General features: G+C 51.3%; 2 protein-coding genes across 2 annotated transcripts in view; one reads left to right on the forward strand and one right to left on the reverse strand.

The window, feature by feature from the left end:
- The window catches only part of Pygb (glycogen phosphorylase B), a 50,189-nt gene extending 35,091 nt beyond the window's left edge, over positions 1-15,098 (forward strand). The window contains exons 11-20 of the mRNA XM_038330396.2: positions 265-428; positions 1,315-1,429; positions 2,392-2,493; positions 3,249-3,396; positions 5,743-5,801; positions 7,065-7,206; positions 9,358-9,565; positions 10,639-10,773; positions 12,845-12,911; positions 13,597-15,098. Of these exons, the coding sequence (XP_038186324.1) occupies positions 265-428; positions 1,315-1,429; positions 2,392-2,493; positions 3,249-3,396; positions 5,743-5,801; positions 7,065-7,206; positions 9,358-9,565; positions 10,639-10,773; positions 12,845-12,911; positions 13,597-13,749 (1,293 nt within the window). The 3' untranslated portion in view covers positions 13,750-15,098. The remainder of the gene's footprint in view (positions 1-264; positions 429-1,314; positions 1,430-2,391; positions 2,494-3,248; positions 3,397-5,742; positions 5,802-7,064; positions 7,207-9,357; positions 9,566-10,638; positions 10,774-12,844; positions 12,912-13,596) is intronic.
- A 986-nt stretch (positions 15,099-16,084) lies between these two features.
- The window catches only part of Abhd12 (abhydrolase domain containing 12, lysophospholipase), a 64,302-nt gene continuing 59,844 nt past the window's right edge, over positions 16,085-20,542 (reverse strand). Inside the window, exons 11-13 of the mRNA XM_038330397.1 lie at positions 18,945-19,023; positions 17,925-18,052; positions 16,085-16,676 (exon numbers count right to left, since the gene is read on the reverse strand). Of these exons, the coding sequence (XP_038186325.1) occupies positions 16,637-16,676; positions 17,925-18,052; positions 18,945-19,023 (247 nt within the window). The 3' untranslated portion in view covers positions 16,085-16,636. The remainder of the gene's footprint in view (positions 16,677-17,924; positions 18,053-18,944; positions 19,024-20,542) is intronic.

The following is a 20,542-nucleotide window of genomic DNA, read 5'->3' on the forward strand; positions in this document are numbered from 1 at the left end:
CCTCAGAATGAGCTCTATTGGTCCCAGGGCCTCATCTGGGTGAAATGTGCAATTCGGGGCACAGCATCTGAGATGGGTTTGGGTGAAGACGCAGGGATACGTGGCTAGTTTCAAGGACACTGGTGTTCAGGGCTAGATGGCGCAGCTACTTGATTGGCAGCAGCAGCCCCTCCCGCAGGCATGGTGGCTGCCCTGGGGCGCTGGGGAGCATCTCAACTGCTGTGGGATGTCCAGCCTACCTCTGACGTGTGTTCTTGGCTCCAGCACGTGGCCGCCCTGTTTCCTGGGGATGTGGACCGCCTGAGGAGGATGTCTGTGATCGAGGAGGGGGACTGCAAGAGAATCAACATGGCACACCTGTGTGTGATTGGGTCCCATGCCGTGAATGGGGTGGCGAGGATTCACTCCGAGATTGTGAAGCATTCTGTGTGAGTGGGGGGCACTTTGCCAAGCCTGGGGTGGGGGTAGGGAGAGGGAAGGACTCCTCTCTGATCTCCAGCCCAGCTTGGATTTGTCTACTACACACACCATGACCAAGGTGTGGCATATAGCCACTGAGTCACTTTTGGACATGACAGAGGTGCCCAAAGCCCCCAGGACATCACGTCTCAGCAGTTCACAGGAGGTGACTTGGTGACATAGGAGAGGAATCTTTCCTTGCTGCCAGTAGTCGCTCCTCCTGTGCTCCTGCCTTCTTGAAGCGGCTGGTTAGGGTGCATCTGCTGCTGTCGGGTAATGTGGATGCCCCACATGGGCCTGAGTGTGTGGGTCCAGCTGACGAGGTGGGGAGTGTGATGCAACAGAAATTTCTTCCCCCCACTTTTTCACCGGCGTGCTGAATACCTGCCATAGTTACCAGTCTAGCAGCACCGCGGGCAAAGGGCCCTTAGCCGCATCAGCCCTGGGGAAGCCCTTCTGTGTCCTGGGGTCGGTCCAGCCCTTTGTGTATTCTTCCCGACACCCAGCTAAGCTGGGTGTCTTCTCAGCCTACGGGTATAGGAAGTGAGGCCCTGTAGCCTGCTCAGTTTCCACTCTCGTGACCTTGACTGTTCATTCTTGATCTGTGTGGAGACAGCCAGGTCCTAACACCTAGGACATGATAGTCACACAAGTCACAGCCATTGTGGTGACTGTCACTTGCTGCCTCTGTGCGGCTGCTGCAGCTCTCAGTGGCAGCACATCCTCCTCGTGATTCAGAAAGTCAAGGGCTGAGCTCTGGGGCCTTTTGCGAGACATCTGTAAAGATCTGACAGTTCCGGTCTCACCTGGTTTATACCATCCTTTGTGACGAGTCCCTGCTTTCTGTGTTTGCAGGTTTAAGGACTTTTATGAACTAGAGCCAGAGAAGTTCCAGAACAAGACCAATGGGATCACACCCCGACGGTGGCTGTTACTGTGCAACCCGGGGCTGGCGGACATCATCGTGGAGGTGAGTCCTGGCCTAGCTCTGTGTCCAGAGAGATACCAGGCCGAAGTCAGAAAAGGAGCAGTGGGCACAATCAGATGCTGAGGCTGCACCCCCAAGAGGCTCACCAGGCTTTTCTCAGAGTGGCTGTTGAACTGGTAGGGCTATTTTTTTCATGTCCAGCAGTGGCCCTGGCACATGAGCAGCAGAGACCCCGCCGCACACCATGATGGCCCAGCTCTGGCTATGTGCCAGCTCAAAAGCTAGCCTGGGCTTCAGGAAGGCCTGGGATGTAGCTGAGCAGCAGCCACCAGCCTGAGAGGACCAGATGAGGCTGTACCCCAAGTGTCTTATGTCCCTCATCACAGCTTTCATGTGTGAACCCCTGTGCTGCAGTCAGGACCTCAGAGGATGCGGGAGGCCTTCCTTGAGGGGCGCAGTGCCCTGGGGCTGGGAAAGACAGTCCACTTAGAACTGTGGGGGTGGGGTGCAGGGGGTTCTCTGAAAAAGCCAGGGAAGTCTGGAGGAGCTTCTCTGGGGACCGATCTGGTACAGTACCCATGTCCCCAAGGGGTCTGGAAGCCAGTACAGTGTCCATACAGCTCCAGGCCCCTTGTGGGGAGAGGCTGGGGGGACCCCTTGTGGGGAGAAGCTGGGGGGGGCCCCTTGTGGGAGGCAGACAGCAGGAAGACTTTTATTGGGGTGTGTTGGAAATGATTGTTGCTATGGTAATGAGAAGACAGCCTCTTTGTTCATGGTGGTGGAGGTTGGGAGGCATCACCTGTGATAGGGTATCTCACACAGGAGCGACCTGGAAGTGGTTGGCGAGGCTTGTGAGTTTGTCGTATCCTAGTGGTGTGAGAGGGGGTGGCATGAGGGCCCAGAGGCCAGGCAGATCCAAGGAAAGTAGGTGAAGGGTGGCAGATGGAGGGACACGCTTCATGATGGCTGAGGCATGAAGAGAACTCGTGTGTCCTGTTAACCAGAGAATCGGGGAAGGCTTCCTGACCGATCTGAGCCAGCTGAAGAAGCTGCTGTCACTGGTGGATGATGAGGCCTTCATCAGAGACATAGCCAAGATCAAGCAGGTAGGCATCCATGGCTTGCAGTCTGCCTCCTTCGGGCTCAGCACCTGGGACTTGGGTAGGCACCCAGGAGCCATTTATCTTCAGGGTCATGGAGCAAGTGGGCAAATGCAGCCCTGCCATGTGAACCTTCACCTCAACACTGCTCCTCCATCAGCAACAAGTTGAGAAGCCTCTGGAAGTCACTGCCAGAGGCATTACAGTTTCTTCTGGGAGAGCTGAGGTTGTGGCCTCTGGTAGACCCTGGCCAGGTCACAGGCACCTCCAGTTCAACAGAAACTAGGAAAGTCCCTCTGTGGTGGCATCTGGCAGGGGTGTTGGTATCAGCATTTGGGGCAGCAGAAAGTTGTGTCTTGGGTACCCATGGTAGTGCCGAGTTTCCAAGGCCCCTCCTGCCAGCCACTTGTCACCACTGCACCTCGCTCCCAGTGACCCTCTTGCTTTTTGTGCCTGTAGAACACACTTGTGGCTCCCTTTACTTTGTTCTCTTTTCTCTGCCTAGCTCCAGGTTTGTACTTGGCCCCTGTTTCTCATTTATTTGTGGCCAGTGCATCTGTCTTCATTGTAATCCATATTTCCCTACTCCCCACTCTCTGCTAATGCAGTCTCTGATCCCAGCTCCCCTCTCTAAGCCCCCATGCTGGTTTCTGGAGAGACAAGAGTCATCTTGGGTCAGGTGGAAAGTGGGAGAGCCATGGGCCTGGGAGAGCTTGTAGGCAGTTCCCTTGCCTGTATAGCCAGCATCTTCTGTTTCTCAGGAAAACAAGCTGAAGTTCTCTGCCCTGCTTGAGAAGGAGTACAAGGTGAAGATCAACCCAGCTTCCATGTTCGACGTGCACGTGAAGAGGATCCATGAGTACAAGCGCCAGCTGCTCAATTGCCTGCACATCATCACCCTGTACAACCGTGAGTCCCGGGCCACTGCCACAACGGCCTCCCTCCCTCAAGAGCCCAGGCGGCCTGGGACTCGATCCTCAACCCCTGCCTTTTGCACATATGTGTGCGCGCGTGCACGTATGTGTGTGTGTGTGTGTGTGTGTGTCTGTGTGTGAGAGAGAGAGAGAGAGAGAGAGAGAGAGAGAGAGAGAGAGAGAGAGAGAGAGATGATAAGTTCTTTTGAGCCACAGCTGGGTTTCCTAAGAGCTCAGTGTTGGAGCCTGAGGTTGGGAAACCTCAGGACGGAAACACAAGGCCCATAGTTGCCATAATTGCTTTGTTTGTTTTGCTTTTTTTTTTTTTTTGTGGAGGCCAAGAATGGTCTGTACAGGTAGAGCTTTGAATAGTTCCCAGGCAAGGTCTTACACTCATTTTAGTTTTTGCTTTAAGTTTATTATTTCTCTAATGAATTTTGTCTTGTTTGGAAAGACTGTACTTACTAGAGCCGCCATGTGGGTGCTGAGAACCCAGGTCCCCTCTGTAGGAGCAGCAAGTGCTGTTGACTGCTGAGCCGTCTTTCCAGCCCTGCTCTCTGGTTTTCTTCATCATGTAAACAGCTCTGTCTTTGCTGTGTCTTGGTGCTTGAGCCTGCAGGCGGCTGCTTCCTAGAGCTGGGGAAGAGCTGGATGACCAGGAGGATGCTGTAGGGAGTTCCTCTGCCAGGGCAGCTTTCTGCCTCTCCCCCTGGGTCTGAGCCATGTTTCCTTAGCACATGGCCCTTAGCCTTGTGGGTGGTCCAGCTGAGATCTGGCCCACCCTGAAGCAGGGCCTGTTAGATTTCTGAGACCCTGGAGCCCTCCACCGCCTGGTGTCCTTGATAGGAGTTACTAAGTAACTGGAGTTTGCTTGGTGTCTACTTCGGTAGTTTTGGTGAAGATGTCATTTGTGGGTTTGTTTGTTTTTGTTTTGTCTTAAACGAAGAGAAAGGATCTTGCTATTTTGTTGCCCAGGATGGCCCTGAACTCCTGGACTTAAAAAAAAAAAAATCCTTTCTCAGTGTTTCAAATGTCTGGCCTGTGGGCGTGGCCACCTGCCTAGCCTCCTGTTTTACTGTTTTTCTTCATGTTATTCTGCCTGATTCCCCGAAGTGGGGGGTTTAGAAGTAAAACAGCCATGATCCCACAGAACTAAAGGTAACTTCACTCCTTAGCTTTGCCTACTGAATGGCTGTCTGGGGGTTCCTGTTGTCGACACCTTCACCCTGACTGAAATGTGTAAGTGGGTGGGTATGAACTGGCCACTGTGGCTCAGTCCTCTGACCAGATCTCCGCGGGAAAGCGTCAGGTGCGAGCCTCTCAGCCACGAAGTGACCTCTGTGACCAAGTCCTTGAGAGAATCAGCTTCCAAGGAGGAAAGGCTGTTTCAGCTCACGGTTGGGCTTGTGGTTTCAGGCTTTGGTCCCTGGGCTCAGGAGTGGCACAGTATCTCACAGTGGGAACACATGGACAAAGAGGCCTGTTTATTTCCTGACCTCCAGGAGACAGTGACAGGAGAAGGCCTCTCAGTGCCCCTTCAAGGGCATACCTCTTGTAGTCTAACTTCTTCCACAAGCCTCACCAGGCTCCATCACTTCCCCTTGACAGTGCATGCTGGTGACTAGGCCTTTGGCACAGGGGCCTTTGGGGGGCCATTTCCAAATGATTGCACACACAAGCCATACACAGGCAGCGGGGAGACTTTCACACTTCAAAGGCTGATGACACCAGACCACAATCCTGAAGTCACCTCCTCCTTTCTCAGTATCATCAAAATGATGTGTCTACAATGTGTTTTAAGGACTGGTGAGGTGGCCCAGCAAAGAAAAGCATCTCTGCAGAAGCCTGAAGCCCAATTCCATCCCTAGCTATAGAAGGGGACCAGCCCCACCTGTGGACAGCAGCACATGCACACCCGCGCTCACACACACTGTGCACATAATAATAATAATAATAACAATAATAATTAATAATAGCAAAAAAGAAAAATATGTTTTGAGAACACAGTGCATGTCTCATACACTTTGACTCCTCATGACCACAGACAAACAGCCCCTGGGCTGAATCTTTTTGGAACATGTGGGTGGCTTTCCTCAAGCTCAGGATACTGCATCGTTTGTTGGCAGGGGTCTTGGATAGCCTTCTCCACCGGCCTGGTGTGCCAGGGCAAAGTCTAGGGGAGGCCTTGTTCCTCTTAGCGACAAGTTCCCACAGAGGTATTCACAGCTGTGTATGTCCTTGGTGAGAACACACAGCCCGATGAATGTGCCTCTCGCTAGGTCACCCTGGGGAGCTGAGCAGGGACCATCTGGTAAAGTTGCCTCTTCTGTTTGCCCTCCAGGAATAAAGAAGGATCCAGCCAAGGCCTTTGTGCCCAGGACTGTTATGATCGGAGGCAAGGTGAGGTTACTTCCTCCTCATTCCTTGTCTTGATGCTGGCCCTGGAAGCAGATGTGTTCCTGACCTGTCTCTGGGTAGCTCAGAAAGCAGGTGCCACTGTGCATGCCAGCAGCACCTTGCCACAAGGAGCCAGGCTGGGGCGAGGAGCCTTGGACACAACAGACTATGCGGGAAGTGGAGTCAAGCCTCCTGGCCTCACTCAAGGAGTTAGGGGATCCACAGCCTTAAGGGCTTTATGGAACACACTCCCACTGCTCACCCCAACCCTGCCACATCCTTTCTCTGCCTCCACGATTTCACAGTGCAGCGATGGTCGTGATTATTTCATCGGCCACACATGACGCCACACTAGGGTTAGCATGGTTTGAGTTGACTTAATCACTGTGACACATTCAAGGGGTAGCAGACATGCTTGTCACTTACTTGTGCTCAGCTGGCAGCTGGGTCTTGTCAGAGGATATGAGCTGTTGGGGTGCACGTTCTTTCTGAGACACTGCCCTGGGATAGCCTCACATGCACAACCGTCCACAGACAGCCCTCCTGCTGTTCCTGGCGTTCCATGGCTGGAATGAGGCAGACATAGGTGCTGCCCTTGGCCACAAGGCCATTCTCTTCTCTGCCATTAGGGTCTGGAGGGCCAGACTCAGCATTTGAGTGCCTCACCTTGTTTGGTCTCTGCCCACGCTCATCGCCTAGTATTTTAGAAGCAAATTTAGATCTGATACTGTTTTGTTAGGATTTTAGTATGTACAAGGCCAAAGCAATATGGACTTTGAGGAAGTCTGAAAGTAGTACAGTGAATAAACTTAAGACTAGAGGAAATCTGGAAGGACGGCAGAGCATCCCGCTCTACCGCTGCAGGTCCAGATCATGTACTTGATACTGTGCCTACTGCCCGTCTTCACAAGAGATGTTCTCTGAAACCAAAGGGTGCACCCTCTGCCGGGCTGCATCTTACAGTTTCTAAAACACTGACTAGAGTCAGAAAATCAAATTCAAGGCTGGCAAATCCAGAAGCGAGGTGACATGTGGAGTCAGGAGAAGTCAAGACACGCAGGCAAAGCTAAGCTCCTCCCTCTCCCCAACACCAGCAGGGCCACTGTAGGTGTGACCTCCATGGTCTGAAGTCTACTGGCCAATCCAGCATAGGTCTCTGTGGCCCACAAGTCCCTATCTTACATGCCCAAGAGCCAGTAATGCTACCAAGTGCTCCATGGACCCTCTTTATGCTAAAGTCACCTAACCTCACCTTCCTCTTTCCAGGCAGCTCCTGGCTACCACATGGCTAAGATGATCATCAAGCTGGTCACATCCATTGGAGATGTTGTCAATCATGATCCAGTTGTGGGCGACAGGCTCAAAGTGATCTTCCTGGAGAACTATCGGGTGTCCTTAGCTGAGAAAGGTAGTTCTGAACTCCTTGGCTGGCTTCTGCTTGGGCTGGGTGGGGGATTGGCCATGCTGACCCGGGCTGTTCTGCTCTGGACACAGAGGCTCTGCCAGGGTGACACTGTGTTTCTCGAGTGTCTGAGAACTTTTGCCTGTCATAGGAAGAACTACTATCGTTCTTGCCCACCCGGGCCTCCTCACGCCTGTCTGGATCTCACTGTTCCTCCCTCCTCGTCGTCCCTCAGCTTTGCCCGATGCTCTTGGGTCTCTCTTGGCAGCAGACTGTGACTCCCCTGACCTCCCAGAACCTTCTACCTCTCCTCTCCTCCTTCCCTGCTCACCAACACCAGCTCCTGCCACCTTCCCTTCCCCTGCCTCTTGAAGCCTGTCCTCACCATCTCTCCTCCCTCCACCCTCCTCACTGCTCATTGGTCATGTGACAGCACTGCTGTCATTGTTCCCTGAGGGCTCCTCATAGCTCGTCTGGTCTGGGCCGTCCCACTAGGGCTGTTACTGGGGACTTCTCCTAAGGTGAGGATGTTCACTGGCCTAGGTAGGTCTTTTTTGGTAGGAAACATGATTTTGTTTGTTTGTTTTTTGGTTTGTTTTCTCTGTACCTTTGGCACTTGTCCTAGAACCAGCTTTTGTAGACCAGGCTGGCCTCAAACTCACAGAGATCCACCTGCCTCTGCCTTCCAAGTGCTGGGATTAAAGGCGTGCACCGCCACGGCCCACCGCCCGGCTGGAAATATGTTTTTTAATCAGATGGATGGTGAGGAGTCTGAGCCTGGTCTTCCCATTCCCTTTCTGCCACTGAGGTCAGATGCCTGCATGTCCAGCTGCATAGTGCTGCTTTCAAGACTGTAGCTGTAAGCCCTGGAGCCGAGCTCAGACTGCTCCATGGTCTGGTCTAGCTGTTGCTGCCACGCTCCTGTCGCTGCCACCTCTCTTGGGTTCCTTGGTGGGTTCAGGGAACTGGGCTCCACCTATGTGTTGGCTGGGAGCCCTGGTGGAACTTATCACCAAACTGTCTTGTGCCCTTTCTGCTGCCTAGAACTCTGTTCACCTTTAGTTTTGAGACCATCTGGCTCTAGCTCACCTACAGAATCAGCCACAGGGCACAGTCTGGGCTTCAGGCGGGGTCTGACCCCATTTTCTCTTTGACTTGCTAGGAGACATGCAGCTATCATCAGCTGGACTGGGGGGTCTGGGGGCCTGTGGGGCCTGGGGGGCTGTAGATAACTGGTTCTGGGCCTTCCCCCTTTAAGGTTCTGGTATTGGCTGAATTGAGTCCACCAAGTAGCATCAGCAGCTCTGGCTTTAGCTGTAGATGCTCAGATGAGGTTTCCAGCCAGGTTAGAACCTGGGGCAGTGACCCAGCCCCAAGGATATCACTTCTAGCCTGCTATCTCATAAGCATAAGGAACCTGAGTGTGGAAGAAGCTGTGGTACTTGGCTGCCTGTGTGTGCCCCTGTGCACATGAATTAACTAACTCCCACTCTGTGAACCTCAAGTTTGGACCCAGTATAGCCCGCCATCTGGCTCTGCAGATCTAAGTTCTTCTCAGGCTAATCAGGAGTGTTTTATATTGAATAAGCTACCAGTGCCCAGAGGAAGAAGTATATCTGCAATGTCAGGAAACCAGGGCCCAGTTCTTCCACTGGACTTAATTGGCATGGTTCCTGGAAAAATCTCAGAATTGGCTGTCAAGATGGCTCAGCAGTTAAGAGACATTGCCTGCTCTTCCACAGGATCCAAGTTTGGTTCCTAGCACCCAAGTGGTGGCTCACACCCATCTGTAACTCTGGTTCAGGGGACCGAAAGCCTTCAGGCTTCTGTGGGCACCAGGCATGATTTAGTACATACACATGCATAGGAAAAACACACATAAACAATTTTTAAAATTATAAGAAAAATTCCAGGACAAAAATCCCTTGTCACTGTGGGGCTTCTCGAGGGTCTCCGTCTTAGACCCTCTGCCTTGTCTAACCTGGTTCAGAGAAGAGTGGAAAATTCAGGTGGCTGCTTTGGGGTCCGTCTCCTTGTTTGGTGGTGAGCTCAGCAGTTTCAGGGCTGATTCCTATCCTAGGATCACTCTCCATGGAGACCAGCTGCCTCCTGGGCTGAGCTGCCACCCTGTCTGTATCTGTCCCGCCCTCCCTGCAGTGATCCCAGCTGCTGACCTGTCGCAGCAGATCTCCACTGCGGGCACTGAAGCCTCAGGCACTGGCAACATGAAGTTCATGCTCAATGGGGCTCTCACCATTGGCACCATGGACGGCGCTAACGTGGAGATGGCTGAGGAGGCCGGGGAGGAAAACCTCTTCATCTTTGGGATGCGGGTGGAGGACGTTGAGGCCCTGGACCAGAAAGGGTATGTGTCCCTTCCCTTGCTGTTGAGGTATGTGGCAGCTTTGGGGAGGGGCCTGTGAAAGGGAGCTGACCGGAAGCTGAGGCAGGGAGTAAGTGCTCATTGAGTCCATTCGTAAGCACAAGACATGAGGTCCCAAGGAGGCTGACGGTTAGGAATCTGGCTGCCCCTTTTTGTCCCCATGACAAACATCCTCCCATCAGCTGAAGCCCTGGCTACGGGTTTCCTGCTAGAGGGGCATACCGCTCAGGGCCGGACAGAGCAGTCCACAGACCTTTTCATTTCTAAGTGGAATGCAGAAAAATCTCAAACAGTTCAGAGAGCTCCTGTCTCCCGCTCTTCCAGCTTCCTGCTGTTCACAGCGCAGCCTCCCAGTGGCATATTTGTTATTAAAGTCCATGTCGTGCTGCCCTTTCTTGCCCTTGGCGGCTGTGGCCATCACCTATTCCCATTTCTGATCTGAAAACACCCCCTTTTTTTCCTGACCTTGGCATTGATGAGGAATCCTGGCCTCTGAGTGTAAAAGGCGGTGTATGTAGTCTTATTACTTTTCAAAGCTCCTGGGGAATCACTGTGGTCAAACCGTCCTCATCTCCCCAAGAGCTCATGTGTTTCTCTCTCAGCGCTTCATGTGTCCTCAAGCTTCCTGGTGAGTAACAGCTAGCTTTATGTCATCTTGTCTGGCTTTTTCTTCATTCTATGGGCCAGCCAGTGACCCTCTCAGGCCTCATGTCTCTCAGAGTGTCCTTTGATTTTTTTCAGAGCCCAGGGCAGGATTTTTTGGAGGGGTACGCTTGTGGTGGGCTCTGTATTCTCTAGCAGAAAGATAAAGGGAGGCTTGTTTGTGTATAATACACATATCCTGGTGACATTTCTCTGAACAGTGAAGGAAGCAGGGGTTGATTTTGTCTAACAAGCTGCCTCTCAAGGAAACCACATGTACACAGTAACTGATGCCCTTGGTCACCAGGGTTGCCACAGCGTAGAGTCTGTGTCAAGCATAAGCTGGTCCTACCACATGACTTCGAGGCTGCTTGCCTGGGGTACCCAGTGCTAAGTGAGCTTATCTCCTCTAGGTACAATGCCAGAGAATTCTATGAGCGCCTGCCTGAGCTGAGACAGGCTGTCGATCAGATCAGCAGTGGCTTCTTTTCTCCCAAAGATCCAGACTGCTTCAAGGATGTGGTCAACATGCTGATGTACCATGACAGGTAGGACACGAATCCTATTACTTCGGCTTTCCAAGTTGGCCACCCACTCCCCACCATTGAGACAGTTGGGTTCACCTGGTAGACTAAAAACTCCATGTTATGAGGAGTATAAGACCTGTGTTTTTATGATCTCCTCTCTCCACCTCAGCCTAGGAGACCTTACCCCAGCCAGTCACAGCAAACCAGGGCCACAGTCTGCAGTGGCTTCTAGTGGCACCTTGGGAACCCTGGTTCATGGGATGGTGGCCAATAAAACCACACTGTCCAGAAAAGGAACTATGTCCCTGGTGAAATTACCTGGCGCAAGTGAGAAGAACACATGGAACACGCAACAAACCTGCTTAGGAGTTTATTGGGGTGGGTGGGTGGTGTACAGGCCTGGTGAAGGTCGGTGTGCAGAGAGAGAGCTGAAGATGGCACCCCCAGCTTTTAAGGGCTGCCTAGCTCATGCACAGGGTTGGGGGTGATGGTGGCGTGGTTACATCATATGCAGATGACGAAGCTCACATATGTGCGCAAGGGCTCACGCAGCTGCGTCATACGTAGATGATGCAACCATGCTGTACACGGGTCACGTAGGGTCCTTTAAGATTCCCAGGGCCATTAGTCACTTCTGCCTGACGGCTTTTCCGCACATGCATGGCCCTGGAACCCAGAAGTGTCAGCCAAGTCGTGTGGCTGAATCTTTACACCTGGGCTGTTGCAGAGGGTGCTCAGGAGTGCAGGCAGTACAGCCAAGAGCTTGCAGAGTGGTGGTGTCGGAGGCACAAAATACCACTTGGACAAAAATACCACTTACCAGGGTAGGGGCATGGCGATTAGAAAAACTATAAAGAGAACAGACGCGAGAGAAAATAATAAAACAGAGAACACAGGACAGCACCAGGAGGGGGCTCCAGTGAATGCTGAAAACCCTGTGTTTAATTTTCCATACACTCTTATACCCCCAGTACAATGGGGACGAAGACAAAAGACTGCTTTAACATGATACAAAGGACAACTAGAACAGTTACTTTGAGCCATCACGCCATTAGCATTTTGTTTGGGCAGTGAGCCCACCCTAGACCAAGTATCCACTAGACCAAGCAGCTACTTCCCAAGGTCAAACCTCCTATTTCAAAAGAAGCACGCTTGGCTTTCCTGACCTTTGGTCAGGGTGGAGTAGATCTACCTGTGACCAAGCAACCACACCCTAGGTCAGGATGTGTAATCACAGTTGTCAACAACTTTGAACAAGCTAAAACTCTCTGACCTTTAGACAAGATGGAAATAGGCTTACATTTTTGGGCCTCAACATGGTGGGAGGGAGGGTATGGATCTGTGGCAAGTGTTAGTCTACAAGGACATTCCCTGGTTAAAATGGAATCAACTTACTGCATTGCAAACTTGTTAATGTACTCAGTATTTTGTTGAGGTATCATATCATTTATACCTGGCGTGGTTATAACCAGCCTAGTTACATAGCCAAGTCTGCAAAGACATTGGTGCCTCAGGGTAGGGCTTACCCCTCTGGTAAAAGTTGAATCTAGTATTAACATCTCCACTTTCAGTGGCCTCTAGTTAACTTGTTTTTATTCTTTGAAGACTGTACCACGCATTGGCTTCAATTAAACTAGATCATGGCTCTACCCATGTGTCCAGCATGGAGTGGGATCTTGCTGGGGCCTGTGATGAAGGAGGGACTTTTTAAATAGTGAACCATGCCTCTGGCTTGCTAGTAAAATAAAATGCACTATGGGGCTTGCTGCTCTGAGTGTGCAGTTGCCTCTAGGCATGTTCATTTCTAACACCTGGTTTGGAAATGACAATTTCCTTAAAAGAAACTTTGGGTTAAAACTAGACTTCCAAAAACGCACCCCCAGAGAAGCCTGTGGCCACGTGGACCTGGTGCATCTTGGCACCCACAAGCATAACAGTCTCTGTCTTGGCACCCCAAGAGCTGGGTAGACATGAAAGGCATGGCCTAGGCTATTCCTGATCTGGCTGGGAGACTGTCTTCTGGGATGTTCCAGGCAGGGCTCCTCACCTGCTGCACCCGCTGCCCTGACCCAGCTTCCTCTTACTGTTTCAGGTTCAAGGTGTTTGCCGACTATGAAGCCTACATACAGTGCCAGGCCCAGGTGGACCACCTATATAGGGTAAGGCTCATGGGCCATCAAGACGGGTAGGATGTGGCTGGGTGGGTCTGTGCAGACCTATTGGGTTAGACCATTTCTCAACCAGACCAGGGAGGGTGAGGTGGTTTGTTATCAGTATATCCAGCCTACCTTTAGGTCAGCTGCCCTGTCATTAAGTACCATGGGGGAAAACCTAGGTGTCTTGCAGGGAAACCTTTCCGGATAGCCAAGACTAGAATGAGGGACCTGAAAACAGCATCCAGGGGGGCTGTCCCACAGGAGTCAAGCCCTTCCTAGAAGGCCCCTTCCACTGAGGTCTGGGTGCTATAGTCTGGGGACAGTTGTGAAGTTTGGAGGGAGTCGTAATGGGGCTGAAGTCTTAGACGATGAGTGATCAGTTTAGGACATTTGGTCTGCCTGTGGCATTTTTACCTGGCTGTGCTCCTTGCTTAATGTTGTAGGCCATGCTGAGGAGCCTTGAGAACAGGACAGTGGCCCTGCCTTAAGCTCCTGGGCTCTTAGGTCTGATGTCACTCTTCTGGCCAGTGAGGCCCCTTTTCTCCGAACACATGGTTGCAGTCTCTTATACCATCAGGCTGTCTCAAGGCTCAGGGCTCATTGTTAATAGTCCTCACATCCTGGAAGCTTGGGCTCCCTTAGGTTCCTTGGCTCTGCAAAGGTTAATCATCTCTTCTTCCTCTGACAGAATTCCAAGGAGTGGACCAAGAAGGTGATCAGGAATATTGCCTGCTCTGGCAAGTTCTCCAGTGACCGGACCATCACTGAGTATGCACGGGAGATCTGGGGTGTAGAGCCCTCCGACCTGCAGATCCCACCCCCCAACCTCCCCAAAGACTAATTACCCCACACAGTGAGACCAGTAGCTTGTTCGGCTGATCCTGTGCCCATGCCAGTCTTCAGGCACTGCAAGCAGCTGCTGGTCCCTGCTATCGGATGTGCTGTGTTTCCAGGAGGGGCCATGGGAATGGTTTTGAGGACCTGGATAAAGGAGTGTGTGGCATCCTCCTGGTTTCTTGCAAAAGAACTCTTGCAGAGTTCACAGCACAGATGGGCAGAGATGGTCCCCATAGAGGATGTGCAGGGAGTGGAGCTGAGCCCCCAAAACTATGCACATAGCTGAGTAAGCTTAAGTATTTAGTTTTGAACCTTTAGAATCTGGGCAGGGAACTGTCACGAAGCCTGTATTTCTATGTGTTTTACTGGTACCTGGGTCACTAGCTGTTGGGTAGGGCTAAGCCCAGTATGTGGCCTCCTTGGCCCTGCAGGATAATCATTTCTTCAGGTTTCATGCTCACAGCCTTCTGTCCTCTACCCTTGGCTATATTGGGGATATGGGTTGTTAACCCATATAGGCCATGCCTCTGTAGCCATCTGTGGAACCACGTGGATGTCATGTAGAACCCAGGACTTCAGGAGAGGAGCGCTGAAGAGGAACCTTTATCCCATGTCTGAGGTCTTGGTTAAGGACTGGCAATTTTATAGAGCTGGCTTGGTGTTTTGCTTTTTCAACAGGAAATAACACTTCATGAGGAATTGAAACTAGCTAAAGTTTTAGCAAGTAAACATTGTACTAGGTCAGTCTGACTACTTTAAGGATATATCTGCCTGGCTGAAGAGTTAGCTACTTGTCCTGTAATGGGGACCCCCCCCCAATACTTCTGTCCGTGGCCTGAGGTGCATTTCCTGTTGTCTACACAAAGACCAGGCACCATTCTGTCTCCATTTCCACCAGCCAGGTCTGGGAAAAGGGCCCAGTTTCCGCTCTGCTACAGCAGCCTACAGGACACGAGGTTGAGCGTTCCCACCCCCCTTATTACAGGGGCCATCCTCCTCGCGGGCAGAACCTGCCTTAAGTGCCGCCCAAAAGAGAGGGGGTTGTCAGAGAAACTGTGAGGGACTCTCCTCCCATAGGCGTCTGTCCCCTTGCACCGCTGTACTGGCTGGGGGTGGGCAGGGGACCCACTTACTTTCCTCACTCCAGAATTTGCTGGGAAGGGCCTGCTTTCAGGACTCAATTCGCCGGAGCCACTGTGGTAGCTTGTGGGGTGGGCAGGTTCTAGGGCTGGTCGTCTGCTGCCCTGTGTGGGGCCCTATGCATGAGGTCCCTGACGCCACAATACACGACCTTCACTCTACTACTTGCTGTTACCTCCTTGTGTGAGAAATGGATTAAACTTCTATGCCCATAGTTGGCCAATGTGGTATCTGTGTTTCTATCACAATATTCAGTGTCGGGTAACCCCCATGGGAAGCTGGAGGATGTAAGGGGTAGGCAACACACAGAGCAGTCCCTCTGTGACGAGGCCCAGGTTGCTGGCATAGACCACTTACAAGAGGAGGTCAAGGGCTCCCTGATGGCCATGTCCTGTTGACAGTGAACTGTAGATGGGCAACACAAGATGGGTACAGCTAGCTACAGGCCAAGAGAAGGAAGCTTCTTCTTGTCATGGGCTGGCTTCAGTAGGACTAAATCCCTGATCCTAGATGATGTAGGGAAGGTTTGTTTCCCATGTCTTGAGAATCACTTAGGGAGCCCTATGGAGCTTTGGGATGGATGAGTATAAAGTTCCAGTCATGGGTTCTTCATCTAAGCTCACCTCTGCTAATGCTGGGCCTCTGACCTCCCAGGACTGGTACCTGAGATTCCATAGATGAAGGACCTGAAGGAAGTCCACCATCAGAAAAGGCTGTGTCCTCAGTGGACTTGCACCCAGAGGATCTTGCATCACAGAGGATGCAAACGGTGCAGATACCTGTACTCAACTGCATGTACAGAACAGATACCATCGCCCCCGTGACTCCTCGTACCAGTTCTTGCTAAGCCTTGTGCTCCGACACTCTCAGCCCTGCCTGGTCTGTAGGTGCGTAGCTTCAAGTCAGGCTGCCTCGACAAAACAGACTCCAATCAAGACAACCTGGTGAAATGTGTCTGGCCCATTTCCAAGTCCTGGCTATGCAGCTCACATCCCCTGGAAGAGCAGTGCTTGTGTGGTGGCGCAGTCTCTGTCTAGGCCTGCCTTTTAGGAAAAGACTACCTAGCAGACATGGAAAAAGATGCCTCCAATCTCAGTGCCTGGGAGTTGGGAGCAGCCCTTATACTTCCTGTGGGGATCCTGCCTGGGAGAGTAAAGGAGGCAACAATGATTCCTGCTTTGTACAGAAAACAACACATAGACCACCACCAAGATTTTATTCTTAAATAAATGCTCAGTCTACAGCCAGGTTAGATGACAGACAGGTGGGCAGAATGGAAGGACTTGCAGATCCAGGTGCCCCCTACTGTGGGTGAGCAGATGCCATGAGAGGCAGGGTCAGCTGAGGAAGGCAAGCAGGTACACGAGCTGAAGGGGACAAACTGAACCACTTAGAGTCCACTCTGTACGCCCGGAAGGGCAGAAGGAATCACTTCCCCATAGTTTAAGTGGTGGTGCCAGAGAACCTGGAGTGGTCCCGAGCTCCTGGGCCCCTCCCAGGTTCCCTGTGCCCAGCACAAGGCATATGGGGTCCCAAAAGTTCAGGTCAGGGGGCCGCCTGCCTGCCACCGTGTTTTCCTCACAGATCCGTGTCTGTGGAGCCTCTGCCTGCTGTGTCTGAGTCCTCTTTCTAGGTACACACCGGGCTCCTGAGCACAACAGGTAGCGACACTCTGGGCTACTGGATGCCAGAGTGCTGGCCAGGGGAGAAGGGAAGGAGGGTGGGTCTTCATGCTCCTTCACAGGCCAGGCTCAGTGCTGGCGCTCTGTTTCCGACTTCCCTAGGAATTCCCTAGACCAAAAAAAGACAAGTGCATGAGCCAAAATGCTTAGACCTAAGATCCCACTCCCCACAATCCTCGAGTGGCTCTCTTAGGTACTGGAGGCAGCAAAGAACCTAGGTTGCCTGACAAGAGCAAGCCCTTGGTGAAGCAGACAGAGCACTGCAGCTCAGCTCCCAGGTCAAACCCCAGTGTGGAGAAGTAGAGACAAAAAGCTAGGCTTTGCGCTCCATGTTCAGTTGAAATTTTCTGCCATATTTCTTTTTATAATGAGAGGAAAAGATGTCAGTCTCAAACCTAACTTATTCAGCGCCCTTTCCCAAATGGCAAGGAATCCTTTACTATAATGTAGCTCTGCCTCCGAAATTCTCAAAGGAGCCAGAGTCGGGACTACAATGTTAAGCAGGATACTGCTCTTTGGGAGATAATTTATGGAACCAGTTTTAGTCACAGGTTGGAAATAACTGGCCTCTAAGCCACTTCTGAAGCCTACCAGCACAAACAGCAGAGCTGTGGCTGTCCATGCCCAGAGCTCGGGGTCCTGTGCTATCGAGCAGCCCAGGTATGTACCCTCCTGCTCCTTGGTGTATAGGGAGGGCTAGACTTGTGATGGGGCTGCTCTGAATAGTGGTGGGAGGAACCTGGGTCATCTGACAGGGAGCTAGGTGATGATCCCGGGAAATCAGCAGAGAAGCACGGAGGACAGGCATGCATGGAAGGCAGGGCCGGTCACCTGAAACTCTGCTACTTGTTACTCCACACTCCTACTTGGGTCCAGGCCAGATGGGGCCTTTGTCTTTCTGGGCTGCAGCCTATATTCTGCCCAAGAGTATGATTAGTGTGTAGTAGCCAGAAACATGGCCTCCCTTCGGGAAGCTGTGTCTGAGTTCTTCCTGTTCGGAAATCGTGCATATGCACACTGAAAGCTTTCTGGACGTTCACACACTCCTAAACACACACACACAGTCTGTAAGGACAGTGCATGTGCACACTGTTAGGTACTTCCCTTTACATGTTCACGTGGGTTTGTACAATGTGTACAGGGAGACTGTATGCCCCATCTAATTAGAATTATCCAGAAGGGGGGGGAAACAAACTTTGTAGCTCCTTTGTGATGTTAGCGGGAGGCTCTTGAATCACTGACCCTGTGGTAAGCCACCGAGCCCCTCACATGGCTTCAGTGGCTGCCATTTGCTGCACAGCTAGTTGTGAGGCATCACTATCCAGGAGAGGCCGTGGGTTATGAGGGAATGTCTCACCGCAGTATCCGTGGAAGCTCAGGGCTCTTGTAGATGTACTTATGTCTGTAACCAAGATCTGAGTGAAAGGGGACAAACTGAACTTTGAAGTCTCGGAAGCTTCGAGATGGTGCAGCAATGTTGTATAGCTGGTAAGAGGAGAGATGAATCAGCCCAGAGCCCAACAGAGCCCTCTCTTGCAACAAAGATTGCGTGCTTCCTCCAGAGAGCAGTGCAAGTGCCCATGAACACTGCTTCTGTCATTACAGCCTTCAATAGCCAAGGTTCAAGAAGCCAGAGTCTGGGCTAACGGGGACCAAACACTAGGCATGGCTACTCCTTACGTCCACCATTTAAGACCCTTTTTGCCCTTGTATCTCCAGAGTACAGCTAAGTGGGGGCAGTTCCAATGGCAGAGACAATGTAATCCCACCTCGGCTCCATGCATCACAGGTGCATTGCTGGGGAGTTCCCACTCTGAAATGGCTTCATTGTGTACTTGATGAAGCCTGCTCAAAGGGGTTCTAAGCCACATCTGCTAGGAAGGAATGGCATGCACTCCTCTAGGCTCACCTGCTCCTTGGCATATGAACACATGCCAAGAGCCCATATGGTGTTCTTTACTCCTCTCTTATCTCCTTTCATAAATCTAATCAAGCTTCTTAGCAGCAAAGTCAAAGCGATTAGTAGAAGCAAGTGCAAGGTCCTTGCAGTTTTATCCCCAAAGGCAAGAAGATAGACTGGATGTCTTCACATCAGTTCTGCCAGTTGGGCCAGGTGCTGTCCCCTCCGTCTTCCCTTGTCAGCCTGGGTTCTAATGCTTGTTTGTCATAGTTTCTGGTGGATAGGACAGCAGTCTGGTCTTGACCCTGACATCAGACCTTATAGCTGTCAAGCACCTGGAGAAGATGCAGCCTAGTGGGACCTGAACCCACACCATTTAGTATACAGGGGCTTCCACCCTACCTTGCATGCCCAACTTGATCCATACCTGGGGCCAATGCACCTACTGCACCAGGGGCAGAGTCACACAACACCTACCTTTCTGCCGAGATGAAAGGGCACAACGGGGTCATCCTCAGCATGCAAGATGAGCAGAGGACAGGAGATATGCTTCACACTGTAGGAGACCAAAGAGGGGTCATTTGCACCCCTCAGCCTGGGCAGGGATCTGGGTTTATGGTGTGTTCTGCCTTGGTGCTTAACAGTCTGAATGTAGCTGGGTTTCTTTTCACTATAGACCTAAGAAATAACTTCTCAGGGTTTTGTTTTAGTTTTAAATTAGTATGTATTACAGGGGTCAACATCTGACCCCTATGTATTTTATGAAAACTGAAAACCATTATATTTGCCAGTAGATATATTAAAAGGTAAAAAGACAGCCTTTATAAGTGGGAGTATTTTAAGTGCTCTAAGAAGCTTACTGCAAATGCACATTACTAGGAAATCTGTTGGTTGAAAGAATCAGAACTCTATTTAATCTTTGGTGTAATTGATGACATTGAAGTCACACTAACTTTGAACCTTTAACAGTAAATGGGACAATATGTCCAACAGAGCCAGAGTTCTTCCGCAAGCTGTAGTAGAAGGACAAGCTGACAAGGCTGGACAGGACCACTGAGGTAGCCACTTGACCCCCTGAGAGCAGCACAGTGCCATCCTAGCACACAGAGCTGGACCTAGCCCTGAGACAGCCTGCTACCTAAACACAATCTCCTGCTAGTAGCACCCAGCACACACATGACTCAGTGGTGGAACACTTCTTGTGCATACACCCACACATGTATGCACGTGTAGGTAAAGGCCAGAGGATAATCTTACACATCATCCTCAGGTGTCCATCCACCTTTTGTTTTGAAACAGGATCTCTCACTGACCTAGAACTCAGCAAGCAGGGCTAGATTGGCTGGCCAGTGAACCCAGGGAAGCCTGTTTCTGCCTTCTTAGCATATTATCTTGCCTGGCTTTTTTTTTTTTTTTTTTTTTTTTTTTTTTTTTTTTTTTTTTGGTTTTTCGAGACAGGGTTTCTCTGCAGCTTTTTAGAGCCTGTCCTGGAGCTAGCTCTTGTAGACCAGGCTGGTCTCGAACTCACAGAGATCCGCCTGCCTCTGCCTCCCGAGTGCTGGGATTAAAGGCGTGCGCCACCACCGCCCAGCTGGCTTTTTTTTTTTTTTAAAACATGGGTTCTGGAGCTTCAACTCAGGTCTTCATGTTTGCAAGACAAGCATTTCACTGACGAAGCTATCTCCCTAGGCAGTGGTGATCATCTGATGAGCTGGGCCCTTCAACCTGAGCCTCCTCAAGACAAGTCCTTGGTACAGAAACTGCCCATCTGAGCCTAGGAAGGTCCCATCCACACATGAGGCTGATGTGAAGGTTAAGGGTTCCATTGGGGCATGGTCCTGCAGCCACTCATATGCTAACTACTGCTGTGGGAAAGCTGCAGCAAAGGCAGCTTGCCAGGTCACTACTCACTTTTGTTTTTAAAGAAATTTGTTTTATACAGATAACTTTCCTTTAAGATCTACAATGGCAATACTTCAGCAATGGTGCTGGAGAGATGGCTCAGAGGTTAAGAGCCCTGGCTGCTCTTCCAGAGGTCCTGAGGTCAATTCCCAGCAACCTCATGGTGGTTCATA

This window comes from Arvicola amphibius, chromosome 5 (assembly GCF_903992535.2).
Source record: "Arvicola amphibius chromosome 5, mArvAmp1.2, whole genome shotgun sequence".
Classification (NCBI taxonomy): Eukaryota; Metazoa; Chordata; class Mammalia; order Rodentia; family Cricetidae; genus Arvicola; species Arvicola amphibius.